Below are 26,905 nucleotides of genomic sequence, written 5' to 3'. Positions count from 1 at the left end.
GTAGCTGTTGGAACAGCAAACAGTTGAAATATTTGATTCGATTAAACGATACATTTCTCAAATATGTGAATTTGATCTAGTCCACCAACTTGATAAGACTCATGATTTGAAGCCTACGAATTCATATAAGAATAAAGAGTGCCAAAAAACCTAATATGCCTACGTAAAGCAAGGAGACTCGTATCGTCATTATTAATATCACCATCATTGTGATTATCACAACCATTGCCATTAGCATTCTCATTAACAGTGACGGCACCGTATTTGTCATCGATCATTCTTTACTCCATCACACCCATCAACATCATTATAAATATTACCTTGATAACCATCAACGTTACATAGCCTTACATTCGGAAGGTCAGACGGAACTCTCACCAAGCAAGTACTGGAATGCCAACCCCTTGCCATTTCGAAGAAAAAGAAGGGCAGATAGGACAAAAACGAGGCAGATTACACTGAAGCAGGGTAAGAACTATGAAAGGTAAGTGACAGAGAGGGGTTAAATTTTTTAAATACTTTATTCAATTGTAATGCAAAAGCTAGGCTGTAGCTCTTTCAAATTTTTCCAAAACAAAATCAACTCTATGGGTAATGAATGGAACGGATGTGTCTTTAGATACCCCTATTTCTAGAATTGGCATACATGTATCCAACCCCTATACCCAGTGCTGTAGAAAACTAGATGCACCATAAGCAAGTTAAAGATTTTAGTATCTTAATAAAATATGGTTCAAGATGTGACTCAAAATTTTTATACCAAATAAAATCGATTGGTTAGCTTGGCATTCACCTATATTGTATAGTGGTTCCCAAAATCTTAAATGACTGTGTAACCTTACAGCAGACAAACCATTGTGTGAGCTATCCAAAAAAGTAGGCAAATAATTCATGTTTTTGTAGAATCCACACAGTTGTTTAATACCATTAAATATACATTTTTATTCTTATAAATTATTAAAATATTTGTATTAGAAAAAATACCTCAATGAGAGGGCTGGCACTTTTTTTCGTTATTAACAATTTTTTAGTACTAGTTTCATTTACTTTAGGGGCCTTTTGAACACAGTTGACTTCCGAACACAGCTCAACAATCCATAGAAATATTCTTCATCGACTGTGAGCTTCTTCCCCCAGAAAAATACGGGAAACAATTACCGATTGAGTGCGAAATAATCATTATAGTGATAGCTTTTGACTTGATTAAGCACTGGTCAAATAATGCATTGTCAAATAATCATTGACCATGTAGCTCAAACCTGTTCAATTCAGCCTTATAGTTCAAAATCCATTCATCCATACCCCCATTTAATTCAATTCAATGAAATTCATCTAATTTAACTTCATGCAACCGAGCCCCAATTCAACTCAATGACACTTTTAGTTTGGAAACTAAAATACTGCATAAATGTGCTAAGCTGAATATTGCCTGCAGTTGTAAACCAACCTGAACAAAATTTGAACTTTTTGTTTTTTTCTTTAGATAAATGTTAAATTCTTTCATTGCTTGAACCGAGTGATTTAAAGAAAAGTTACTTTGAAAAAAAATCGGTTCCATATCCACTGCAGCGCTGTCGACTTTAAAACGACCAGAAAATGACATCAAATTTTTCTTTTCAGAATTAGTCTAAAAGTCTGAATAAAAGTCTGAATCTGTAAGAAGAGATTTGACAAACTTAGCTGCAATAGAAAGGTTTTTGAAGTCTTCAAAGTATTCATTGAATTGATTTTTCAAGCCTGAAACGAGCAACGTGTTTGTTTTCACATTCAGTAAGATTTCTTTCCTTCAGATTTTCAGTCCTTATGCAAATGAAATCATATCTGAAATTGTTTTACCAATATATTTGCCTTGAATCTGCAAACTAAGGGTATTTTGTTTTTTGGTTATGTGTACAAGGGAAGCAAAATCTATCAATCAAATCAGCTCTTCTAGTTCAGGGGATAATTCGCCTTTTTCTCAACTCCAACAAAGCAGGAAGCAACTGTTGGAAGCGTTCCAAAACCGTCTCTCTTCTAAGCCAGCGAACACTTGTTTGCAGCAAAAGATCACCAGACTGGTATTGTAACTCTAACTCTCAAGTCAGAGTCCTGAACAAACGTCTCTGAAGTCCATGAGCTACTACTCTATTTACTAGGCTCTAGTCATAGACAGCGTAATGAGGAGGAGCAAAAGAGGGTGGGTCCTAGTATCTGTGTATTTATGACCTTCATCCTCTGACAATTTCATCAGGAATATGGATTCCTTTTATGGCTTCGCCATGAAAATTGCTTGGAGACTCAGAAATAATTAAAGTGGACGAAGCAGGAAAAGTTGAGAAACAAATTTCTTTAAAGACACAATAAAATAGAAGTAGTTGAAGTAGAAAACAGTTGCTCAAAAGAAAGCTTCAGACATATTTCCCCCTTGTCATTTAAACTTCAAAACACCGGAAACTTCGAAACATTCTTTTTGTAAATTCTTAGAGACAAGGTATCTTAAAACGCTTTTAACTAAGTTGACCTACATCCGTTAATAATTCAACTTCCAATCTTTTAGTTCTTTATTTAGTTCTTATTTAGTTCTTTATTTAGTTCTTTAAATTCTTAGAGACAAGGTATCTTAAAACGCTTTTAACTAAGTTGACCTACATCCGTTAATAATTCAACTTCCAATCTTTTAGTTCTTTATTCTTTATTTAGTTCTTTATTTAGTTCTTATTTAGTTCTTTATTTAGTTCTTTAAATTCTTAGAGACAAGGTATCTTAAAACGCTTTTAACTAAGTTGACCTACATCCGTTAATAATTCAACTTCCAATCTTTTAGTTCTTTATTCTTTATTTAGTTCTTTATTTAGGTCTTATTTAGTTCATGGTATCTTAAAACGCTTTTAACTAAGTTGACCTACATCCGTTAATAATTCAACTTCCAATCTTTTAGTTCTTTATTCTTTATTTAGTTCTTTATTTAGTTCTTTTTAGTTCTTTATTTAGTTCTTTAAATTCTTAGAGACAAGGTATCTTAAAACGCTTTTAACTAAGTTGACCTACATCCGTTAATAATTCAACTTCCAATCTTTTAGTTCTTTAGTTCTTTATTTAGTTCTTATTTAGCTCTTTATTTAGTTCTTTAAATTCTTAGAGACAAGGTATCTTAAAACGGTTTTAACTAAGTTGACCTACATCCGTTAATAATTTAACTTCCAATCTTTTAGTTCTTTACAAAGAAAAGTGTTCTCCTCTTTAAAAAGCATTGAAAACAAAAAGTGCTACTGCCACTATTCCTGGAAAGAATTTTATTTTTTAAAAGCCGTCTTTGTTTTGTATATTCGAATTATCTTCGATAAAAACTTTCAAACTAATAAAACACTTAGCTTTCTATTTTATGTAAGTGTAAATAAAAAGCTCCTGGACAAAAAAGTTTGGGAGAGGAATTGTTACAGGAGCACTAATCCAATCGTTGTACTGCAGCAGTAGCTGCTAACTAGTTATGAGACAGCCATTGATAATCGCAACCGAAAATGATAAAAAAAACGCGTTGTGAACGAAGTTGTCTAATGAAAAATTAGGGATAACTGAAGCTAATTCACGAATGGTAACGGTTTTACAGCTCTTTCTTAACAGTAAAAACCAATTACTAAAATAAATAATTTCAAAAAAGGCTAGAAACCGCTAATAATGGCGACGGTTCGAACTAAATAGTACGCAAATGAATTTTCCGAAATCTATAAGGAGAATGGCTTAATAATAACAAAAATTATAATAAAGAGTATATACTTGATTTAATAAGGAGTATATAACCTTATAATATGTACCTTAATAATAAGGAGCGTAGCTTTAAGGGGTACAGTATAAGTAATAACAGTGCCACAGCACAATTGCCCCACACCCCTTTTTTCTCCGCCCCTAGAAATCTGCAGCAACATCGTACAGAGATGTAAATGCTTACATCGTGGAACTTTTCTTATGAATTGATTTTGGTGGCACTAGAGTAAACTGCCGAATGGCACAAAATCTAATTTTTTTCAAGCACATTTCCAAACAGAAAATCTTGCCATACATTAATTAACCCACGTTCGATAAGTTAGACTAATACAGAAGAAAAGAGTGTCTTAAAGTGATAAATATTAGGAGGAAATTGTTTTATATTTTAATCTGTCAAATTGATGTGCATTGGTCAGAAGTTCTCAATTGGGCGCAATATGAGCAGTTCAAAGGGTGGGAGCAACCAGTTCAGCTGCCCCGGGTGCCGCAACTGGGGGGTTTGCCCACTTTGATCAAGTTTTTCATTTTGATTTGGCTTTCTTCCTTATATTTGAGTTAGAAGGGGGCTGACGAATTCTGAATTCTGAAGACTTAGAACTTGCAAAGTACTGCAAACCTATGGACACAGTTCTATCGAAAGTATGACCTGTACTGGAGTTAGAGACTAAACACTTGTATACTTTATGAGTGTTTGGATCGCCTTAAATATGCATCCCTGTTTACTTACAGCTTAACCTAGTTTAATCTACAGCTGAAAAGAACCTAGTTTAACCTCCTTTAACCTATTTTTAACCTACATCTAAAAAGAAAAAACGACTGAAACAACAATCTGATATTCTTCCCTTTTATCTACAGCTTAACCTAGTTTAACCTACACCTAAAAAGAATCTAGTCTAACCTACAGCTAAAAAGAAAAAAAAGGACAAAAACCACTATCTGATATTCATCCGTTGGCAAGATATGGAAATATTATTGGGAAAGTGAAGTAAAGTTTTTCTGGAATCTGCTCATTGATTAACACTGTTTTGGTATGGAAACCGTCATTACATATATATATATATATATATATATATATATATATATATATATATATATATATATATATATATATATATACATATATATACTAGCTGTTGGGGTGGCGCTTCGCGCCACCCCAACACCTAGTTGGTGGGGGCGCTTCGCGCCCCCCCCAAGCCCCCCCGCGCGCGTAAGTCGTTACGCGCCATATTAGTTACGCGCCATTGTAGTTGTGTCCCTATGTCCCACCTGTGAATATAGATAGATATATATATATATATATATATATATATATATATATATATATATATATATATATATATATATATATATATATATATATATATATATATATATTAACTACGTAAAACTTGCGAATATACAACATTCTTTGCTGTCCCATTGTCTGTGCATATAAATAGATTATCAGGTTTACCGACTCTTGAACATGCAACATATAATGGTCCATGGGAAAACAATCCGTATTCAGATCTATACCTCATCGTCATTTGTGTCCCGGTGTTCCAGTCTGTGATTTCTCTTTGAGTGTCCCGGGCGTCATTTATATTCCTTGTGTCCCGGTGTCCCGGTCGTCATTTATATCCCCCTGTGCCCCCCGGCGTCCCCATTGTAGTTGTGTCCCTGTGTCCCGGTCGTCATTTATATTCCCTGTGTCCCGGTCGTCATTTGTATCCCGGTGTCCCGGTCTGTATATACATTCGTTTTTTAGTTTTGTTTTTCTCCTTTATTTTTTTCCTTTTTTCTTTTTTTTTCTTTTTTAGTTTATTTAGATTTTTAGATTTTTTAGTTTTTTTATTAGTTTTTAGTTTTTTTGTAGTTTTTACCATTTTTTTAGTTTTTTTAGTTTTTTTTTTACTTATGTCCTGGTCGTCATTATATATATTTATTCATATTTTTTTAGTTTTCTTTTTCTCTTTTATTTTTCAGTTTTTTCCTTTTTTTTAGTTTTTTTCTTTTTTAGTTTTTAGTTTTTTTTAGTTTTTTACCTTTTTTTAGTTTTTTTTTAGTTTTTTTAGTTTTTTAGCTTTTTTATTTTTTTATTAGTTTTTATTTTTTTTTTGTAGTTTTTGCCTTTTTTTATTTTTTTCAGTTTTTTTTTAGTTATTAGATTTTTACCTTTTTTTAGTTTTTTTTTAGTTTTTCAGCTTTTTTAGTTTTTTTTTCTTTTTAGTTTTTTTTTTGTAGTTTTTACCTTTTTTAGTTTTTTTCTTCTTTTGTATTAGTGTGAAATAATTCAGACGTCATATGCGGACAAACATGACGTCACCTGATCCACACACAGACAACTTATTTTTATATATATAGATATATATTTAACTACGTAAAACTTGCGAATATACAACATTCTTCGCTGTCCTATTGTCTGTCCATATAAATAGATTGTCAGGTTTACCAACTCTTGAACATGCAACATAATATTTGTCCATGGGAAAACAATTCGTATTCATATCTATACCGCATTTTTCTAACGATTGCCCTTGAGCTTTGTTGATGGTGATTGCTAATCGAACATTCCCTGTGTCCCCGTCGTCATCTATATATCCCCCTGTGCCCCCGGCGTCCCCGTTGGAGTTGTATCCCTGTGTCCAGGTCGTCATTTATATTCCCTGTGTCCCGGTCGTCATTTGTATCCCGGTGTACCGGTCTGTATATACATTCGTTTTTTAGTTTTGTTTTTCTCCTTTATTTTTTTCCTTTTTTTTTCTTTTTTAGTTTATTTAGATTTTTAGATTTTTTAGTTTTTTTATTAGTTTTTAGTTTTTTTTTCTTTTTAGTTTTTTTTTAGTTTTTACCTTCTTTTTAGTTTTGTTAATTTTTTTTTTTACTTATGTCCTGGTCGTCATTTATACTCCCTGTGTCCCGGTGCTTTGTTGATTGCTAATCGAACATTCCTTTTGTCCTGGTCGCTTTCTCTTTGAGTGTCGTCATTTATTTTTTTCTTTTTTAGTTCTTTTAGTTTTTACCTTTTTTAGTTTTTTTTAGTTTTTTAGATGAAAATTTTTTTTAGTTTTTTCCTTTTTTTCTTTTTAGTTTTTTATTGGTTTTTACCTTTATGTTAGCTTATTTTTCAGTTTTTTCCTTTTTTTTGTTTTTTTTTATTTTTTATTTTTTTTAGTTTTTTACCTTTTTTTAGTTTTTTTAGTTTTTTTAGTTTTTTTAGTTTTTTAGCTTTTTTACTTTTTTTTATTAGTTTTTAGTTTTTTTGTAGTTTTTGCCTTTTTTTAGTTTTTTCAGCTTTTTTTTAGTTTTTTATTGGTTTTTACCTTTATTTTAGCTTATTTTTCAGTTTTTTCCTTTTTTTTAGTTTTTTTTAGTTTTTAGTTTTTTTAGTTTTTTACCTTTTTTTAGTTTTTTTAGTTTTTTTAGTTTTTTAGCTTTTTTATTTTTTTTATTAGTTTTTAGTTTTTTTTGTAGTTTTTGCCTTTTTTTTAGTTTTTTTAGTTTTTTAGCTTTTTTATTAGTTTTTAGTTTTTTTTTGTAGTTTTTGCCTTTTTTTAGTTTTTTTAGTTTTTTAGCTTTTTTATTTTTTTTATTAGTTTTTAGTTTTTTTTGTAGTTTTTGCCTTTTTTTAGTTTTTTCAGTTTTGACGTCACCTGATCCAGTTTTTTCAGGTGACGTAACCTGATCCACGATCCACAGATCCACAGACAACTTATTTTTATATATATAGATAGTTTTTTTTTTTTACTTATGTCCTGGTCGTCATTTATTCTCCCTGTGTCCCGGTGCTTTGTTGATTGCTAATCGAACATTCCTTTTGTCCTGGTCGCTTTCTCTTTGAGTTTCGTCATTTATTTTTTTCTTTTTTAGTTCTTTTAGTTTTTACCTTTTTTAGTTTTTTTTAGTTTTTTAGATGAAAATTTTTTTTAGTTTTTTCCTTTTTTCTTTTTCGTTTTTTATTGGTTTTTACCTTTATTTTAGCTTATTTTTCAGTTTTTTCCTTTTTTTAGTTTTTTTTTTATTTTTTATTTTTTTTAGTTTTTTACCTTTTTTTAGTTTTTTTAGTTTTTTTAGTTTTTTAGCTTTTTTACTTTTTTTATTAGTTTTTAGTTTTTTTTGTAGTTTTTGCCTTTTTTTAGTTTTTTCAGTTTTTTTTTTAGTTTTTTATTGGTTTTTACCTTTATTTTAGCTTATTTTTCAGTTTTTTCCTTTTTTTTTAGTTTTTTTTTAGTTTTTAGTTTTTTTAGTTTTTTACCTTTTTTTAGTTTTTTTAGTTTTTTTAGTTTTTTAGCTTTTTTATTTTTTTTATTAGTTTTTAGTTTTTTTTGTAGTTTTTGCCTTTTTTAGTTTTTTTTAGTTTTTTAGCTTTTTTATTAGTTTTTAGTTTTTTTTGTAGTTTTTGCCTTTTTTTAGTTTTTTTAGTTTTTTAGCTTTTTTATTTTTTTTATTAGTTTTTAGTTTTTTTTGTAGTTTTTGCCTTTTTTTAGTTTTTTCAGTTTTGACGTCACCTGATCCAGTTTTTTCAGGTAACGTCACCTGATCCACACATCCACAGACAGACAGACAACTTATTTTTATATATATAGATAGATATATATATATATATATATATATATATATATATATATATATATATATATATATATATATATATATATATATATATATAATATATATATTTAAAGAGATTTATTTTCACCAGAGTTGCGTGAAGTTTCTTCTGAAAATTTGGATGCCGATCCTTTGGATTTGCTGTTTTGCTGATCACTAATTCTTTCTTTTTTTCTGTGGGGATGCTCTATAAAACGTACATCGGATCTGAAGCCGCGAGGTTTTGTGCACTAGTGAATTAAGAAGATATAATATGAATATGGTAGCCTGTTCTCACCATGTTCGGGCTGTAACGCTATAGGAAAATATCAAATGGAGGGCAGAATAATTTTCTTTAATAAATAATGATTACAATCCGTTGAATTCTTAATTTTGCCCATTGAAAATTTTTATTTGATTATCATTTTTTAGGGGTGCATCACTAAATGTTTAAGGAGATCTGGATTCATCAAACTTATGATCTGGTGGGAAAAAAAATTCAATCGGAGAGGCAAAAAACGTTTCTTCCAAAACTACGGCTACAAATCCTGGTAATCCAAAGTAATTCCAAAGTAATTGGTAATTTCGGTTACCCAACTCCAAATTTCATGTATTGATTCCTATTTATATCATACATATGCAACCGTCAAAAATCACAATGCTGTGAAAACAACAATAGTGGAAAGATCAGAAAAAATTAAAACAATGTGACGTGATTCGATAAATGCTTTTTTTTTCACTTGACCTGTATTATTGTTTTCTTATGAAGGATACCCAAACGTGAAAAAGGAAAATTTAAAAGGATTAATGGATTCAGAACACAGAGGTTCAGCTCTTAAACCACGTGAAAACCCTTCAAACCGTATCCTGTAGATCATAAAAACTAATTCAATCAGGACTGGAAAAAGCTGATAAGCCCCATTCAAAATTTTACTTTTAGCAGAGGGATACGCTTCAAAAATGTGTTTATTATATCTCTTTTATTTAGTAAAAACTTTAATCCCCCAGGGAAGATGTCCTTGAAAAGAAGACACAATTATGAGCTAGCAAGCCCAATCCTAGATAAACTCAATTATAAAAAAAAACTATCATAAAGTAGTTTAATGCTGAAGCAGCAAACTAAAACGTACTTTTAACTTTGTATAAGAATAAATCCTCTAGAAAGTCAACTGTATATGAATTTAGGGAAAAAATCATATTTATTCAAGAATATTCCCATTTAATTTAAGCTGGTTCAACTCAACCTAATCTAACTCAAATCCATTTAGCTCAAATCCCAAAAGCCTCCTTCCAACAATTCAACTCAACTCTTCCTCATACCACAAAGCCGATGTTTAAATCACCCCTATTCATAGGCTGAGTTGAATGAAATTTAGCTGAACAAGATTGAGTTGAGTGAGGTGGAGTCACATGGCGTTGAGTTGAATAGGGGTTGGATTGCATGAGGTTGGATTGGATGACTTTCATGAGTTTGAATTAAACGGGGACATGCCTGAATGGGTTTTGACCAGAATAAGGTTGAGCTAAAATAAGTGTGTTGAATAAAGGTAAAAAAAGGTAAAGGTAAAGGATACGACATTAGACTTTACAGTCCGTACCGGCGGTGCTGATATTCGTTTCTTGACCCTTCAGCCAGGAAGTGCAATGGGGGGATGGGGGCCAGCCATCCTATGCTTTCGCACACCCTTCCTGTTTACCTTCCCCAGATTTCTCCAGGTACCCATTTAGAGCTGGGTCGACTCTGGCTAAGCTTACAGAGTCACGCCACTGACCCCCGTCCCAAACTGAAGAATTGGGTACACTGGGATTCGAACACACGTCCTCTCAGACAAGGGATCCCGAATACAGCGCACCAACCCATTCGGCCAGAGCGGCCCAAAAAAGTGTTGAATAAAGGCTGAACGGGTTTATGGTTGATGATTATTGACCATAAATTGCTTGATCAATACTTAATAAAGTCAATAACCAAAATGATTATTTTCACTGAATTGGTAAGTTTTTTCCATATTTTTCCGGGAAGAGAAAGCACAAAGTCGATGAAGCATCTTTCTCTGGATTGTTGAACTTGATTAATGATGTTTCAAAGAGGGCATACAAAAGCCATTACCAAACGATATGAAAAATGGATGACAAACGGGAGTTCCAGCATGTTTACCATTCGCTCGTCGAAAATTATTGATGGAAATTTTGAAAACAAAAATATTTCATCAAAATTTAAAAATGAAGTCCAATTTGAGATAAAACTCTATATTGACAATTGCCCAGGTAAAACTTTTGTATGTTGTATTTCAAAAGCGGTTGCATTAATTGCAAAGAATTTCTAGACACCAATTTAGAAATTGTTACCGAGCCATGGGTAAGTAGCCCAGCTTCCTCGGGAAGAGATAAAGTTTGGGAAAAGCCCTATATACCCCTAAGTCTGAGGAGCTTAAAAAACTTTTTCTCAAAACAAGTTTTTAAGAAATGTAAAGAGATCATCTTTATTTTGAAAAAATCACCAAATGACAAATTAGCGGAGAAAAAATTGGTATACCGAAAAAGTCCATATCTTTCAAGTAAAGCAATTAGGATAGTAGCATTAGCATCTATTAACTGGTAGCAAATTGCACTTTACCAGACACGGTTATCACTACCCTTATTATCGAAAGCTTACACAGTAAGGCTCACTAAAATAGAATGACCATTTTCAATAGAAAATGCAAAAGTTAGCGTTTGAAAATTGTAGAACTTGCCTTTTGTCATGTATCTACTAACATCTATAGAAGTGGTACATCACATTAGTCTTGTCAACATTTTGAGTAAAAATGTTTCAAAATGGGATTTTTTTTTTTTTGCGTTAAGAAGTGAGTATTTAAGGACAACAATTAACTCTTTTTTTTTTAAGAATAATCAAAGTCCAGAGCAAAAATACAGAAGTGTGAAATGTGCACATACTACTGATACGTGCAACTGATCTCTGCACAAACAAATGAACGTGTTTTTGCTGCACGTTCACGTTAACATTGTGAACGTGCTACTGATCACCAGAACAAAGAGAAACATTTTTCATACCAAAACTCTAAAAATGTCACATTCCCACAGATTTTGTTCACAGCATCAGTTTCAGCCCTCATTTTAAGTGTTCATTTGATCCTGCAGACTCTTAGACATCAAAGAGAAAGAGAAAATTTCTCTCAGAAATCATGTACACCGGGTGCCATATTCCAAATGTAGTGGAAGTGTGCCAAGCGTGGCGGAACTGTGCAGCATATAGCGTTCAGAGATGTAAATCAGGTGGTAGGAAATCCCCGCCCCTTATATTCAGGAGGAGGTGGAATCAGACAGCTTTTAAAATGGGTAAATAAACAGCTTCATTTACCCAAAGCCAAATTTTAAGAGTCAAAATTCAGGACTTTCCCCTTGTAGATTCCCCCGGGGTCTCTCAGATATCCCCCTAGAAAGGGTATTTTTCTAAAAAGAAAATATTTCATAGAGTATCTTGGACCAGCTGGCTATTCAAAAGATTTATGTAATCAAATTCGCTCAAATATTGACAAAACAAATAACTCTTGTTCTTGCTAACAGGATTTTTATTTAAAAAAAACTGAATTGGAGAAGGAAAATTTATAAACAATTCAGGCCACATTCAGGCCAGGATTTACGCATAGGCCCAGAAAACCTGGGCCTAGGTGCGCAAAATGCCGAGGGGCACAAAAAAATACTCAGCAATTTTTTTCTTATCATAAACCGGACCGATCTGATTTATCATCAGAGTGCTAGGTGCAGTTGCTTTGGCGCTGACTATACACAGAAAAAGTACTTTAAAACAAACACAAGAATTCCGTAGCCACTTATAAACCGTCATTTGTCTCCCAAGAATGACAGCTCAGAGCTCGCTATCATCTCTCTCCTGCATTACTTTTGGGTCATCACTCAGCTGTTGCTTTCTGTTGGGGCCTAGGGGTGCTAAAAACGCTTGGGCCTAGGGGCACAAAATACCTACATCCAGCCCTGATTACATTAGGTGCTCCTTTGAATGACCGCAAATTAAACAATCAGCTGTAAAAAAAAGATTGTCTCGTCCCACTTTCTAGGACTACACAGAAAGGAGGGTTAAGATCTTTAGGCCTTTGCAAATGAAGGATGTTGGGTAGCCAACAATCTTGTTTTGTTACCCGTCTATGGCTAAGCAAAAACCAAGACGCCATTGATCGTTCAGAGGAAAGGTCATGAGGAAGCATTTGAAGGAAATAGGGAAGGTGTAAATAGTCAATTTCTGAATAGATTTCTATTCAGCAGTTACAACTTCTTACTTTTTCCAATACAGTGATGAGTTTTCAATAGTAAGATATAGTAAATACATTAAATAAAAAAAGAAAACACTGAACTAGGTTAGATGAAACTATGTGGAAGACTTACCAACGAGTTCCTTATGACTTACCACTTCGAAAAGGCCTGTCTTAGTGAATACAATACCTGTCAATGGGGCACAAGATATTGGAGTCAGAAACACTATTGAGGGAAATAACAGGATATTAGTTCAGTGATTATTCAAAAAGAAGCTTCAGGCTTACCCATCCTTTCCCATGACATTCTTGACATAACAGGCTCCCTGTGCCTTTGCATCTATGGCAAGGCTTCACTGAGGCTGTGTGAGGTACTGGCAGAATTTTGATCTCGTTGCGAAAAAGCTCAGTAGGGGTTGCAGATATCTCCCATGGCTTAGGCGGGGTACCATACATTGGTCCATCTACCTCACCTCCTCCGTATGGAGTGAACGCCCAAGAAGTTTCACGTTTCTCAGTAAACGACTGAAGCTCATACTGAAATTTAGAACCAACTTAGCATTTCATATGCAGAGCCAACGATAATAAGGGCCTAGTCAGGGATGAACAAGGTCCATCTGCTAGTGGGAGCATATACAAATTTACTGTTTATATGCACATGATAAACTTTTTTAGTGCGATGCTGATTAACAATTTGACCGATAAAAAGAGGAGATAACCGAATAGTAATTGCATGTATTGCTATAAAATAACTTTTTGCAGAGAACCTTATTATGGTAAATTATGGTAATTATTATGGTAAATTATGGTAAATTCGTAGAAGTAAGCAACAATATTTTCAGCTCCTGAAAAAATTTTTGGTCTTTCAGACACATTGCTGTTGAACTTTTGTTAATTTTAAATGAAATAGGAAAAGACTAGTAAACTACTTTGCAATATTGAAAAAATACAATTGTTTCTTTCTTAAGATATTTGAAAAAAAAAGAAGAAAAAGTACATGGTAACACAATCGTAGACGATAGTCTAAAGATCCATCGCTAACATAAAATTTTTATTTTACTCTACTGCAGAAGGCACACTAATTTCAAAGTAAGAGTGTACGGTTTGCACGTTCGTAAGGTTTCTCTTTCAAACAGTTCGTGGTAACGAACTGTAGTAAGGAGCGACCCGGCTCAATAGTAACCAAAAACTCTAAAAAATGGAATTTTGATACCAATACCTCCATCAAAAGAATCGCATTTTAATGCTGATTTTAAATATATAAGTTTCATCAAGTTTAGTCTTACCCATCAAAAGTTACGAGCCTGAGAAAATTTTCGTTATTTTAGAAAATAGGGGGAAGCGCCCCCTAGAAGTCATAGAATCTTAACGAAAATCACACCATCCAATTCAGCGTATCAGAGAACCCTACTGTAGAAGTTTCAAGCTCCTATCTACAAAAATGTGGAATTTTGTATTTTTTGCCAGAAGGCAGATCACGGATGCGTGTTTATTTTTTTTTTTTTTTTGTTTTTTTTTTCCCAGGGGTGATCGTATCGAACCAGTTGTCCTAGAGTGTTGCAAGAGGGCTCATTCTAACGGAAATGAAAAGTTCTAGTGCCCTTTTTAAGTGACCAAAAAAAATTGGAGGGCACCTAGGCCCCCTCCCTCGCTAATTATTTTACCAAAGTCAACGGATCAAAATTCTGAGATAGCCATTTTATTCAGCGTAGTCGAAAAACCTTATAACTATGTCTTTGGGGACGACTTACTCCCCCACAGTCCCCATGGGAGGGGCAACAAGTTACAAACTTTGACCAATGCTTACATGGGAAGTAATGGTTATTGGGAAGTATACAGGCGTTTTCAGGAGGATTTTTTTGGTTGGGGGAGGGGTTGAGAAGAGGGGGATATGCTGGGGGAACTTTCCATCGATAATTTGTCATGGGGGAAGAAAATCTCCATGAAGGGAGCGCAGGATTTACTACCATTATTTAAAAACACAATGAAAAAATAAATATGAAAAAATCTTTCAGCTGGAAGTAAGGAACAGCATTAAAACTTAAAACAAACAGAAATTATTACCCATTTGAGGGGCTCACCTCCTCCTAATACCTCGCTTTTTACGTTAAAGTATTTTTAGTAATTTCAACTATTTATTCTACGGCTTTTGTGATTCTGGGGTCATTCTTAATGAATTGGGACACAATTTAAGCTTTAGTGTAAAGAGCGAGGATCTGACAAGGGGGCGAACCCCCTCATATATGTAATAAAAATATGAGAATACAAAAGTTCTTTACGTAAGCTAATTTATAAGTTACGTAAATCTTTTACTAATAAAAATATTCGTAAAAAATTAAAAGTTCTAGTTGCCTTTTTAATTAACCAAAAAATCGGAGGGCAACTAGGCTTCCTCCCCCGCTCTTTTTTCTCAAAATCATTCGATCAAAATTATGAGAAAGCCATTTAGCCAAAAAAAAAATTTGCAAATTTTGTTTTAATTATTCCTCTGCGGAGAGCCAAAATCAAAACATGCATTGATTCAAAAACGTCCAGAAATTAAATAAAAAAAAACAAGTTTTTTTAACTGAAAGTAAGGAGCGACATTAAAACTTAAAACGAACTGAAATTACTTCGTATATGAAAGAGGCTGCTTCCTCATCAACGCCCCGCTCTTTACGCTAAAGTTTTTTTACTGTTTTAAAAAGAAGAATTGAGAGACAGAGTCAAACTTTAGCGTAAAGAGCGGGGCGTTGATGAGGAAGCAGCCTCTTTCATATACGAAGTAATTTCTGTTCGTTTTAAGTTTTAATGTCGCTCCTTACTTTCAGTTAAAAAAACTTGTTTTTTTTATTTAATCCTTTTCAAATCAGTAGTCTGAAACTCCTAATAGTCTTAACTCCAAAAAACTAACTCCAAATCAATTCAATTTCCCATTTTCAGTGAGAACCTAGGAAAAATACTACTAATTGAAGGAGAAGAGAGGCCATACATTCGTACAGTCCATATACTCTAGTTCTGAACACACTGTCATGATAATTTGGACGCTATATAATTTTTCTATTGACAAGTTTCCGTTGACCGTTTATAATTTTTCTATTGACAAGTTTCCGTTGACCGTTTATAATTTTTCTATTGACAAGTTTCCGTTGACCGTTTATAATTTTTCTATTGACAAGTTTCCGTTGACCGTTTATAATTTTTCTGTTGAAGTTTATGACAAGCTGAGAGACGGTTTAACCATTGCCAGTTAAACTGCTGGTAATTTAGTCATTATATTTTTATTATCTTTCGTTGTTGCTATGACTGACACGAGAAAAGAGTTTAGGGTAGAGTTACCGCCCGGTGAAAAACAAACCCTAGATTTTAGTGATTTTACTGGGGGGTTTTCTATAATCTAGGGATTTATGTGCTGATTTAGTGACTTTTTTGTTTAAGCAATATAAACAAAAAACTAGAAATAGTAATAAATCACTAGGGGGTGAAAACCCTGGTAGAGGAATGTTTCTTTAGAGATGATTCCGATGTAGTTAAATCAACTTCTCGCGTCATGTGTTCTATTTAAAAATGTAGATGATTTATCAAGGACTCATTCGTCACCTATCCAATCTAGTTATAATTTATTCGGAATGATGAGAAGTTGCTATAGGAGCAAGTACCCTTTTTGTTAATTTCATTCATACAAAAATGAAGAAGAGTGAATAGAAATGAATTGGGATGAATGAATAAGAAACTGACCTCTGATGAAAAGTTGAATGAGATAATGCGAGAGATTGGAGTTAAATCTAAAGCGAAAGTAGTAAGTTGTAGTCTCAATTTCTATTTTATATACACTTATTCTATTTCAATTTGAAACATACTTTGGCAACATCATAGGGCTTTTTCGAACAAGTAAATGGTTTACCCATGGGGGTTCCTTTAAGTCCTTTATTAGCAAATTGTTTTGTAGAAAATATTGAAACAGTAGCGTTAGATTCATATTTTTTAAAGAACACAAAATGTGGGGGAGATATACGGATGACATAATTTCAGTATGGAATTATGAGGAGGAGGAATTAGGAGGTTTTTTATAACATCCTAATTTTTGGGGAGGTGATTTAAAATTTACAATAGAATTAGTAAAGCACAGTTAGTTCCCATGAACTGTGAAAAAGCCTTGGCAGGTCATGGTAGCTAGTGCTGCTAGAGCTTGTTATGGAATGGCACAGCTATAAAAGTGAAATGTCCCGAAGACACTATTTTTTCGAGCAAAAATGCGACGAGGGCGTAATTTTTCCTGAGAATCTACTTTAAACATTGCGCTGATATGACGAGTCCAAAGTTCGACCGCTTCAAAAAAGTATACAATTGACCCACTCTGGAAACCCTAACTGTGACTGCAAGTGTGTAGTACAAGGATTTGCACTCATATCACGCAGTAATAATATTGAGGAAGTATCAGACAAATTTTCTTAAAGGGCACTGAAAGCTTAAATATTTGATTTAGGTCTAAGACATCTCGACTCAAGACCTTATCCAGGAGAAGGGTTGGAGGGGTTTTAACCCCCTTCCCCCAAATTTTTGTCCAACTAGTAAAAAACCTGACAAAATGGATATAAACAAAGTTTTGATGTGTTTTTTTAAGTTTTTTTGCAATCCTCCCAAAAAATAACCCTCCCCCAAAAAAATCCCGGATGCGGTTCTGTCTCGACTTCTATATATCTTAGGTCAATATACTAAATCGTGGGGATTTTGGATGGTCCTTATGGTGGGGATGGGAGGGCTCTAAGAAAAAATGTCAAAGGGATTTAAAAACTCTTAAATAGATTTTAAAACTTTAAAGGGATTAGGTTATTCTTGTTCCACTTGTCTGCATATATGCTTTCGCACTGTATCGGTAGGTTCTCGTAATAAAGATGATATTTTTGCTGCTACAGTTATCGCTATTATCATAACTTCTTATACAAAATAATTTTTCTTATATGTCAAGATGTTCAAGATATTCATATATTCTAGATCTGCATGAAATGAGAATGCTACTATTGGTTTTCTTACATAATTCCCATAAGCCACCTTACACAATTTTTTAGTCTTTTAAGGGTTAAACAAAAAAATTACCGTCTTTAACCCAATCCAGACTTCAATTAGTGTGATTTGGAAATAAACTTTTACTTGTTTCAGCTGTGAGCTTTGACTATCAACTTTTACTACTTTTTTAAGTGATACATACCTCACTACTTTTTTAAGTGATACATACATACATACTTTTTTAAGTGAAACATACCTCAAAGTGATACATATTTTAAAAATGCTATTTAGAATTGTAACTGAAAAACTCTGACTATATAAAATTACAGGACATTTTATCTACCACATGCATGCAAACATGGCGACTTTGCCTCCTTACTCCTTACTTTGCCTCCTAAAAATGCTATTTAGAATTTTAACTGAAAAACTCTGACTATATAAAATTACAGGACATTTTAACATTATAGTATAACATTTTATCTACCACATGCATGCAAACATGGCGACTTTGCCTCCTTACCGTTCTTGGACATTTCAACGATTATCGCTACAATAGCTAATTATTTCTTTGTATATTCCCGCGTTTTTTTTTTCAAAATCAAATCCCCCAAAGAGGTCTTCTCTGGACATGAATTCTTTCGTACATATTCAGTACTACTACAATTAGATACTTGTCGTGCGGTTAAGTAGTCAATTATTGTTGTACTGACTAAAAGTTCTCTCCCATATAATTTTGTTTTGACAAATTTCAAAAAAGAATCTTCAGATGCATTATATAACAAAAAAATATTATAATTATAATCCTCAATCTTAATTAAAATATTATTAATATTATTTTCAAGGATGCGCCAAATGTTATTAGATACTAAATAAAATATTTAATATTATATGTTATAATATTAAACTTATGATATTTAATATCATAAGGCTTACAATTTTTTATTATAATTAAAAAAAATAAAATACTATGATTTTTCGTATGTATAATATTTAATGTATATATTCAACACCTAATATTATAGTATTTATTATAATATTAATACTAAATATTACATTATGCACAAAATATTACATTACATATTATTATTAAATATTCTAGCAGGTTTGTCAAAACTGATTCTCTTGAGGCTAGTAGACTGAAAGCACAAAGAACAGCGTCAATCTGAAAGCTCACCAGTCCATCTCGAAGCCCAGCATCGTTTATTTGTCTTGGAAGAAAATCACAAACGCAAAGGTCATAATCTAATCAATAGAAGACTTTTATGATCCCTGTTGGCGGGTAAACAAGGGTATTTGTATTACTTGTAAGGATAAAGAAATTCCTGGGGAATTTTGATGACGGTGAAAAATGTTTGATAAATTATTAAGGCTGATTGAGCTTTTGACCGAACAGGACATTTACAAACAATTCTTGTCCTAAGTAAATCCTTGGCTGGAAAGAAGATAATGTAGCCAAGAGAAAGGTGAAAATTAATGTGTAAGAAATAGAAAAAAAAATTAAATATAGTATCTCACTGAATCAGCGACTTCAAGTTTCGCTTCATTTATTGGAAGAATGAAACAGGATTTAACACATTTTGGCCTGATTTTGACCATCGTCTGGCCTAAAGGGGTATATTTGTGAAATATTTTTATTCGAAATAATTCCTAGGCCGGAAGCATATATGAAAAGAGAAAGATGAAAATAAAAAAGTATTTCTTTTAAAGGTAAAATAGAAAATATAAAAAGGGGACATGTCCTCCTATTAAATGATATTGACTTTTCAATTTTTGAAATGCAATTTTATAGCATTATTTAAAAAAAAACAATGAGAAAATAACTAAAAAAAGTTTTTTTCAGGTGGCAGTAAGGAGCAGCATTAGAACCTAAAGCGAGCAGAAATTGTTACGTTTATAAGGGGGTTTGTCTCCTCTACAATACCTCACTCTTTACGCTAAAGTATGTTTAGTAATTTCAACTATTTATTCTACGGCCTTTGTGATTCAGGGGTCATTCTTAAAGAATTGGGACCAAATTGAAGCTTTAGTGTAAAGAGCGAGGTATTGACGAGGGGAGAAACTGCTCAAATACGTAATAAAATATACAAATATAGAATTCGTACAATATATAATTTTTTGACCATGGCCCCTAAGTGGCTTGTGTTACAATAAATGTCTATCTATCGATCTATTTATCTATCCATCTATCTATCTATGGAATTGTGTTCTTTGCATATACCTGTCAAGAAAAGAAATATTACATACGTGTAATTTGCCAAAGAAAACTGGGGCTTCGAGATCGATGTTCTACCGGAAATTCAGATAAGCAAACATATCTATTACGTTTTAAGTTTTACTTGGGTATGAAATATAAAATTTTCATTAATTCAGCTGAAAAAAAGATACTAAAATGATAAAAAGGTAGGAAAAGCAACAAATAAAGTAAAAACTGCAAGAACAGCCTCCCTCCGGGATATCAGATAATTAATTCATTGATCAGCCTAGTTATTAATATTTCTAAACAGCGACAAAGATAACACTGCCTTTCCATCATATAAACAACAAAAGGTGAAATATTGGGTAATTAATTCAAGACGGTGAAATTTTTAACCTTAAATGAATATTTCGGCTCTATATCCAAGGGCTGTCTTCGACAAAACCCTAATAGAAAAAGAATAAGACTTGCAATAAGACGCGATCATTGAACTTAAAATTAAGAATTAAAATTGTCCCTGAACTTTACTTCAAAGAATTTCAACCAGGACTCTTTTTCGTTCGTCATAAGCTTACTATAAGCTAGACGTAAATAACAACGGAATCCACTTTACCTTACATTCAACTCACTCTGACTTACGATAAAATACGATCATTAAACTTAAAATAAATGCAAGTTTTATTTTATAATATGTGTAATAATGTCTTATTTTGTAGTATAATGTAAAACACATTATAATATATATGGGAAGTCCTATTGTAAGCATTCTATTGTATTTAAATGATCTCATGTGTATGTATTTTTTCCCAACTCACCCCACGTCAACCATTTGGTTTTGGATGAATCATATATATTTAAATGATGTCATGTGTATGTATTTTTTACCCCACTCACCCCTCGTCAACCGTTTGGTTTTGAGTGAATCAAATATATTTTTGTAGGTAAATTGTTTTTCAATTTAGATAAATATATCCATATCTATTATATATGGATATCTATTATATATATGGATATCTTTATATCCATAAATATATCAATTAAAATCGCCGATAGCGTCAGAGTGCTATTTTTCAACGGTAAATCGATTTCGAGAAGATCCAAATCGAATCAATTGTGCATCGAACTCAAATCTCTAAATGGGCTTTCTTGTCTGTTAAACAAATAATAAACAAAGAATGGTAGTGGTATTATCTTAAAAAAAAACATGTGATTGTAATAGCAAAAATTGTTGAAGTAGGGGCACACGTTTATCCCAGAATTGCAAGGCAGATAAATACAATAAAACAAATTAAGCTCAAACTGGCTATGAATTGAGGGTTGACGACTAAAAAAGTTTTTTCGCATATTCAAGAGATGCAAATGCCCCTCTTTTCTTTTCTATTAAATAAAAAAAACTATTTTTTTTGACTGAAAGTAAGGAGCGACATTAAAACTTAAAACGAACAGAAATTACTCCGTATATGAAATGGGTTGTCCCCTCCGCAATCCCTCGCTCTTTACGCTAAAGTTTTTAATTGTTTTAAAAATAGAACTGTGGCAAAGAGTCAAACTTTAGCGTAAAGAGCAAGGGATTGCGGAGGGGACAACCCATTTCATATACGGAGTAATTTCTGTTCGTTTTAAGTTTGAATGTCGCTCCTTACTTTCAGTTAAAAAAAAACTAGTTTTTTTTATTTAATTTCTGAACGTTTTTGAATTAATGTATGTTTGATTTTGGCTCTCCGCACATAAATTATTAAAATGAAATTTGCATATTAATTCTTTTTTTGGCTAAATGGCTTTCTCTTAGTTTTGATCCGACGATTTTGAGAAATAAGGGGTGGGGAAGGAGCCCTGTTGCCCTCCAATTTTTCGGTTACTTAAAAAGGCAACTAGAACTTTTAATTTTTAACGAACGTTTTTTATTAGTAAAAAATATACGTAACTTAAGAATTAACTTACGTAACAAACTTGTATATTCTTATATTTTTATTATGTATTTGAGGGGGTTTGTCCCCTCGTTAATACCTCGCTCTTTACATTAAATCTTAAGTTTGGTCCCAATTCTTTAAGAATAACCCCTGAATCAGAAAGGCCGTAGAATAAATAGTTTGAATTACTAAAAATACTTTAGCATAAAGAGTGAGGTATTTATCTTCTCCTAAATACCTCGCTTTTTATGCTAAAGTATTTTTATAACCCCTCATATGCGTAATAATCTCTCTTCGTTTTAAGTTTTAATGCTACTCCTTACTTTCAATTGAAAAAACTTTTTCATGTTTATTTTTATATGCTAGAAAATCCCGCGCCTTTTTCATTAAATTTCTCTTCCCCCATGACATATTCCTCCAAGGAAAGATCGTCCCCCTCCCCTCAACCCCATCCCGAACCAAAAAAATCCCACTGAAAACGTCTGTACGCTTCCCAATGACCATTACTGTATGTAAACACTGGTCAAAGTTTGTAACTTGCAGCCCCTCCCCCAGGGTCTGTGGGGGAGTAAGTCATCCCCAAAGACATAGTTATTATGGTTTTCTACTATGCGGAACAAAATGGCTATCTAAAATTTTGATCAGTTGACTTTGGGAAAAAATGAGCGTGGGAGGGGGCCTAGGTGCCTTCCAATATTTTTGGTCACTTAAAAAGGGCACTAGAACTTTTCATTTCCTTTAGAATGAGCCCTCTTGCGACATTCTAGGACCACTTGGTCGATACGATGACCCCTGGAAAAAAAAGAAAACAAAAAAATAAATAAACACGCACCCGTGATCTGTCTTCTGGCAAAAAATACGAAATTCCACATTTTTGTAGATAGGAGCTTGAAATTTTTGTTAAAGGGTTCTCTGATACGCTAAATGCGATGGTGTGATTTTCGTTAAGATTATATGACTTTTAGGGGGTATTTCCCCCTATTTTCTAAATGAGGCAAATTTTCTCAGGCTCTTAACTTTTGATGACAAATACTAAGTTTGATGAAATTTATATATTTAAAATCAGCATGAAAATACGATTCTTTTGATGTACCTCTTAGCATCAAAGTCAGTTATTTAGAGTTTCGTTTACTATTGAGCCAGATCGCTCCTTACTACAGTTCGTTACCACGAATTGTTTGATACCACGAACTGTTTGATAGGGCTTAATCGAAGAAACTTAAAAAAATTGTATTCTTTAGGATAAAATTGGCAGGTGACTCCAAATGAGAAAACTCCTTTGAACTCGAATTCCGAAAAATTCCGATTTTTCTTTTTACATTTCGATTAGTATATTAGATTTAATTATTTCTGTGATTCTAGATACTAAAGTTTCATTAACTTCAAAAAAGCTAATTAAAAAGTCCTGTAAAATGCTTATCTCCTGTATATATTTCTATTGAAAATCCCTGGAAAAACATATTACATTTTTTAGAATTACTGTCAAAAGTCGTGATTCCCAACATGGAGCACAGGTCCCACCAGTGGGTTATAGCAGTATTTTGGCAGGTCATGTTCAAGACGTGTACCCTTCGGCTGACTCCTGAGCCTTAGTTTTGAAAAAATAATTTATTTTTCATATGATTGACGCCACATTGAAATGTGACGTCGGCAAGAAGCCGACGTCATATTTAAGAAGCAAAAAAGATACATGATAGTATTGTACTATATACCTCATACATTATATAAAAGGTTTTGTACCTGGATAAAGATTTAGTATGATTAGTATGTTATACTAAAAAAAAAAGGATAAAAAATGCCCGGAGGATGACTTGAAAAAAGATACCAAGTTAATGGCGATTTGGGCTTCATTCTGGCGAATACGCTTAAAAATTGGATTTGAGGGGACACGAGGAACGAGGGGAAAATTGGAACATGAGGGGTATCAGGATTGGAAATGCTTAGGCGGGGCATGGTCCAAAATCGGTTGGGAATCTTTGGTCTGAAGAAAATGTTTTTCACTGTCTTGAAAAAAAGCCAAGATCTAAAAATTATTTTTTTATGTCATTTTGAAATTTCTAGTAGCTAGAGTTAAAGCCTCCTCAATTGAAAGTCTTTTTTTTCTATTTGGTTCCAATGGGAATGTGAAAACACCGAGAGAACATAAAATTTCGAAAAAAACTGTTTTCACACCCTAAATTACTTACTCACAACTTGCCTATAACTCTTAGACGTAAATTTGATATGAAATGGTGCTCATTTTTGTCCACATAAACCTGTCATCAAAAGAAATATTACATTTGCGTAAATTAGCCAAGAATGCTTGGGAAACGGAGAACATTCTTTTCGGAAACTCGGATAAACAAACGGAACTGATGTGTTTTGAAGTTTCTTTGGACACAATTACCAATTTTTTTTTATAAATTCGTCTAAGAATATTACACCTATTAGAAAATTTCAACGACTGATAGGATACGTAAAATGCCCAGAGAGAAATAGAGGCATAACTTGTAAAAAAAAGACACTTGTGACCAAAACACTATCCGTCAATTTTAGTGATTAGAAAAACCTATTTTTCCAGTGACAGTAAGGAGCAATATAAAAATTAAAACGAACAGAAATTATTGCGTATATGAGGGAGGAGGTGACCCTTCCTGAAAACCTCGCTCTTCATGCTAAACGTTTTTAGTAGTAAAAAAAAACTTCTTATTGTTCTAATTAAACGACCCTTGTGTGTCAGGAATCGCTCTTAAGGAATTGGGATAAAATTCAAACTTTAGCGTAAAGAGCAAGGTGTTGAAGAGGGGACAATCCCCCTCATATACGTATTAATTTTTGTTCGTTTTCTCCTTACTTTCAGTTGAAAAAAACTTCTTTCTTTATTTTATATCAGATTGTTTTTTAAATAGTGTCAGGAATTCTGGCTCCACCTCAACGGAAAAATCAAACTTCCCACGGAAATATTCTCTAGACAGTCCAACTGATAATTTGTCCCCCCCCCCCAAGAAAAATGCAAGTATACTTCCCAATAACAAATACTATATATAAATGATGAATAAGATTTCTTGCTTAAGGGCCCTTCTACTGGGATAGTGGGGGGTTATGTTATCTCCAAAAGAATAGTTGTTGGATTTTTCAACTATGTTGAACAAAACGGCTCTCTTAAAATTTTGATCGGACGACTTTGGAAAAAAAAAGAAGCGTTTGAGGCCTAGCTGTCCTCCAATCTTTATGGTTTCTGAAAAAGGGTATTAGGTATTCCTCGATATTCTAGGACCGCTGGGTCGATACAATCACTCCAGGCAAAAAAGATAAAAAAATCAAATAAATAAACACACATCCGTGATCTTTCTTTTGGCAAAAAAATACAAAATTCCACATTAAGATTCTTTGAATTTCAGGGTGGGGGTCCCCTTTTTTCAAAAATCAGAAAAGTTTTCTCAGGTTCTTAGTCTTTGTGGGGATAGCATTAAACTTAATGACTTATCAAACAGTTCGTGGTAACGAACTGTAGTAAGGAGCGACCCGGCTCAATAGTAACCGAAACTCTAAAAATGGAACTTTTATACCAATAGTTACATCAAAAGAATTGCATTTTAATGCTGATTTTAAAAATATAAGTTTCATAGTGGGGAAACACCCCCTAAAGTCATAAAATCTTAACGAAAATCACACCATCAGATTCAGCATATCAGCGAACCTTATTGTAGAAGTTTCAATCTCCTATATACAAAAATGTGGAATTTTGCGTTTTTTGCCAGAAGACAGATCACGGATGCGTGTATATTTGTTTTTGTTTTTTTCTCCAGGGGTGATCGTATCGACCCAGTGGTCCTAGAATGTCGCGAGAGGGTTCATTCTAACGGAAACTAAAAGTTCTAATGCCCTTTTTAAGTGACCAAAAAATTGGAGGGTACCTAGGCCCCCTCCCACGCTCATTTTTTCCCAAAGGGCACCGGATCAAAATTCTGAGATAGCCATTTTATTCACCATAGTCGCAAAACCTGATAACTATGTATTTAGGTACAACTTACTCCCCCACAGTCCCCGTGGGAGGGGCTGCAAGTTACAAACTTTGACCTGTGTTTACATATAGTAATGGTTACTGGGAAGTGTACAGACGTTTTCAGGGGGATTTTTTGGTTCAGGGGGGAGAGTTGAGGGGGGGCTACGTGGATGGATATTTCCATGGAGGAATTTCTCATAGGGGAAGAGAATCTCAATGAAGGGGGTGCAGGATTTTCCAGCATTGTTTGAAAAAACAATAAACAAATAAATATGAAAAGTTTTTCCTACTGAAAGTAAGGAGAAGCATTAAAAACTTAAAACGAGCCCCCCCCCCCCGCACGCTTAAGTCGTTATGCGCCATATTAGTTACGCGCCATTGTAGTTGTGTCCCTGTGCCCCCCGGCGTCCCCGTTGTAGTTGTGTCCCTGTGTCCCGGTCATTATTTATATTCCCTGTGTCCCAGTCGTCATTTATATTCCCTGTGTCCCGGTGTCCCGGTCGTCATTTGTGTCCCGGTGTCCCGGTCTGTATTCCCTGTGTCCCGGTGTCCCGGTCGTCATTTGTGTCCCGGTCTGTAGTTTCTCTTTGAGTGTCCCGGTCGTCATTTATATTCCCTGTGTCCCGGTCGTCATTTGTGTCCCGGTTGTCCATGGGAAAAACAATCCGTATTCAGATCTATACCTCATTATTATAATGATTGCCCTTGAGCTTTGTTGATGGTGATTGCTAATCGAATATTCCCTGTGTCCCGGTCGTCATTTATATACCCCCCTGTGCCCCCAGCGTCCCCGCTGTAGTTGTGTCCCTGTGTCCCGGTCGGCATTTATATTCCCTGAGTCCCGGTCGTTATTAGTGTCCCGGTGTCTCAGTCTGTAATTTCTCTTTGAGTGTCCCGGTCGTCATTTATATTCCCTGTGTCCCGGTGTCCCGGTCGTCATTTGTGTCCCGGTGTCCCGGTCTGTAATTTCGTCAGTCGACAAACATGACGTTGACGACATCAGTCGTCAAACAACTTCATGACGGCTTAATGTTCAATCCTTATAATGACGTCAGTCGACAAACTTGCATGACGTCAGTCAACACACAACACACAAACAACTTATTTATATATATATAGATAGATGTCCCGGTCGTTATTTGTGTCCCGGTGTCCCAGTCTGTAATTTCTCTTTGAATGTCCGTCATTTATATTCATATTCATTATATTCATTATATTCATTTATATTCATAGTTTATATAGTTTACATAGT

The 26,905-nt window shown here is 33.6% G+C and overlaps 1 protein-coding gene across 7 annotated transcripts in view; it reads right to left on the bottom strand.

Moving 5' to 3' along the window:
- The window catches only part of LOC136032671 (protein SSUH2 homolog), a 285,984-nt gene that overhangs the window by 134,483 nt on the left and 124,596 nt on the right, over positions 1-26,905 (bottom strand). For all 7 annotated transcript variants that reach the window (XM_065712965.1, XM_065712963.1, XM_065712959.1 and 4 more), the window contains exon 4: positions 12,867-13,115. In XM_065712965.1, the coding sequence (XP_065569037.1) occupies positions 12,867-13,115 (249 nt within the window). The remainder of the gene's footprint in view (positions 1-12,866; positions 13,116-26,905) is intronic.

The sequence above is a fragment of the Artemia franciscana genome, chromosome 11 (genome assembly GCF_032884065.1).
Source record: "Artemia franciscana chromosome 11, ASM3288406v1, whole genome shotgun sequence".
NCBI lineage: Eukaryota > Metazoa > Arthropoda > Branchiopoda > Anostraca > Artemiidae > Artemia > Artemia franciscana.
Note: the sequence above shows the minus strand (reverse complement) of the source record. Positions and strands in the feature narration are given on the sequence as shown.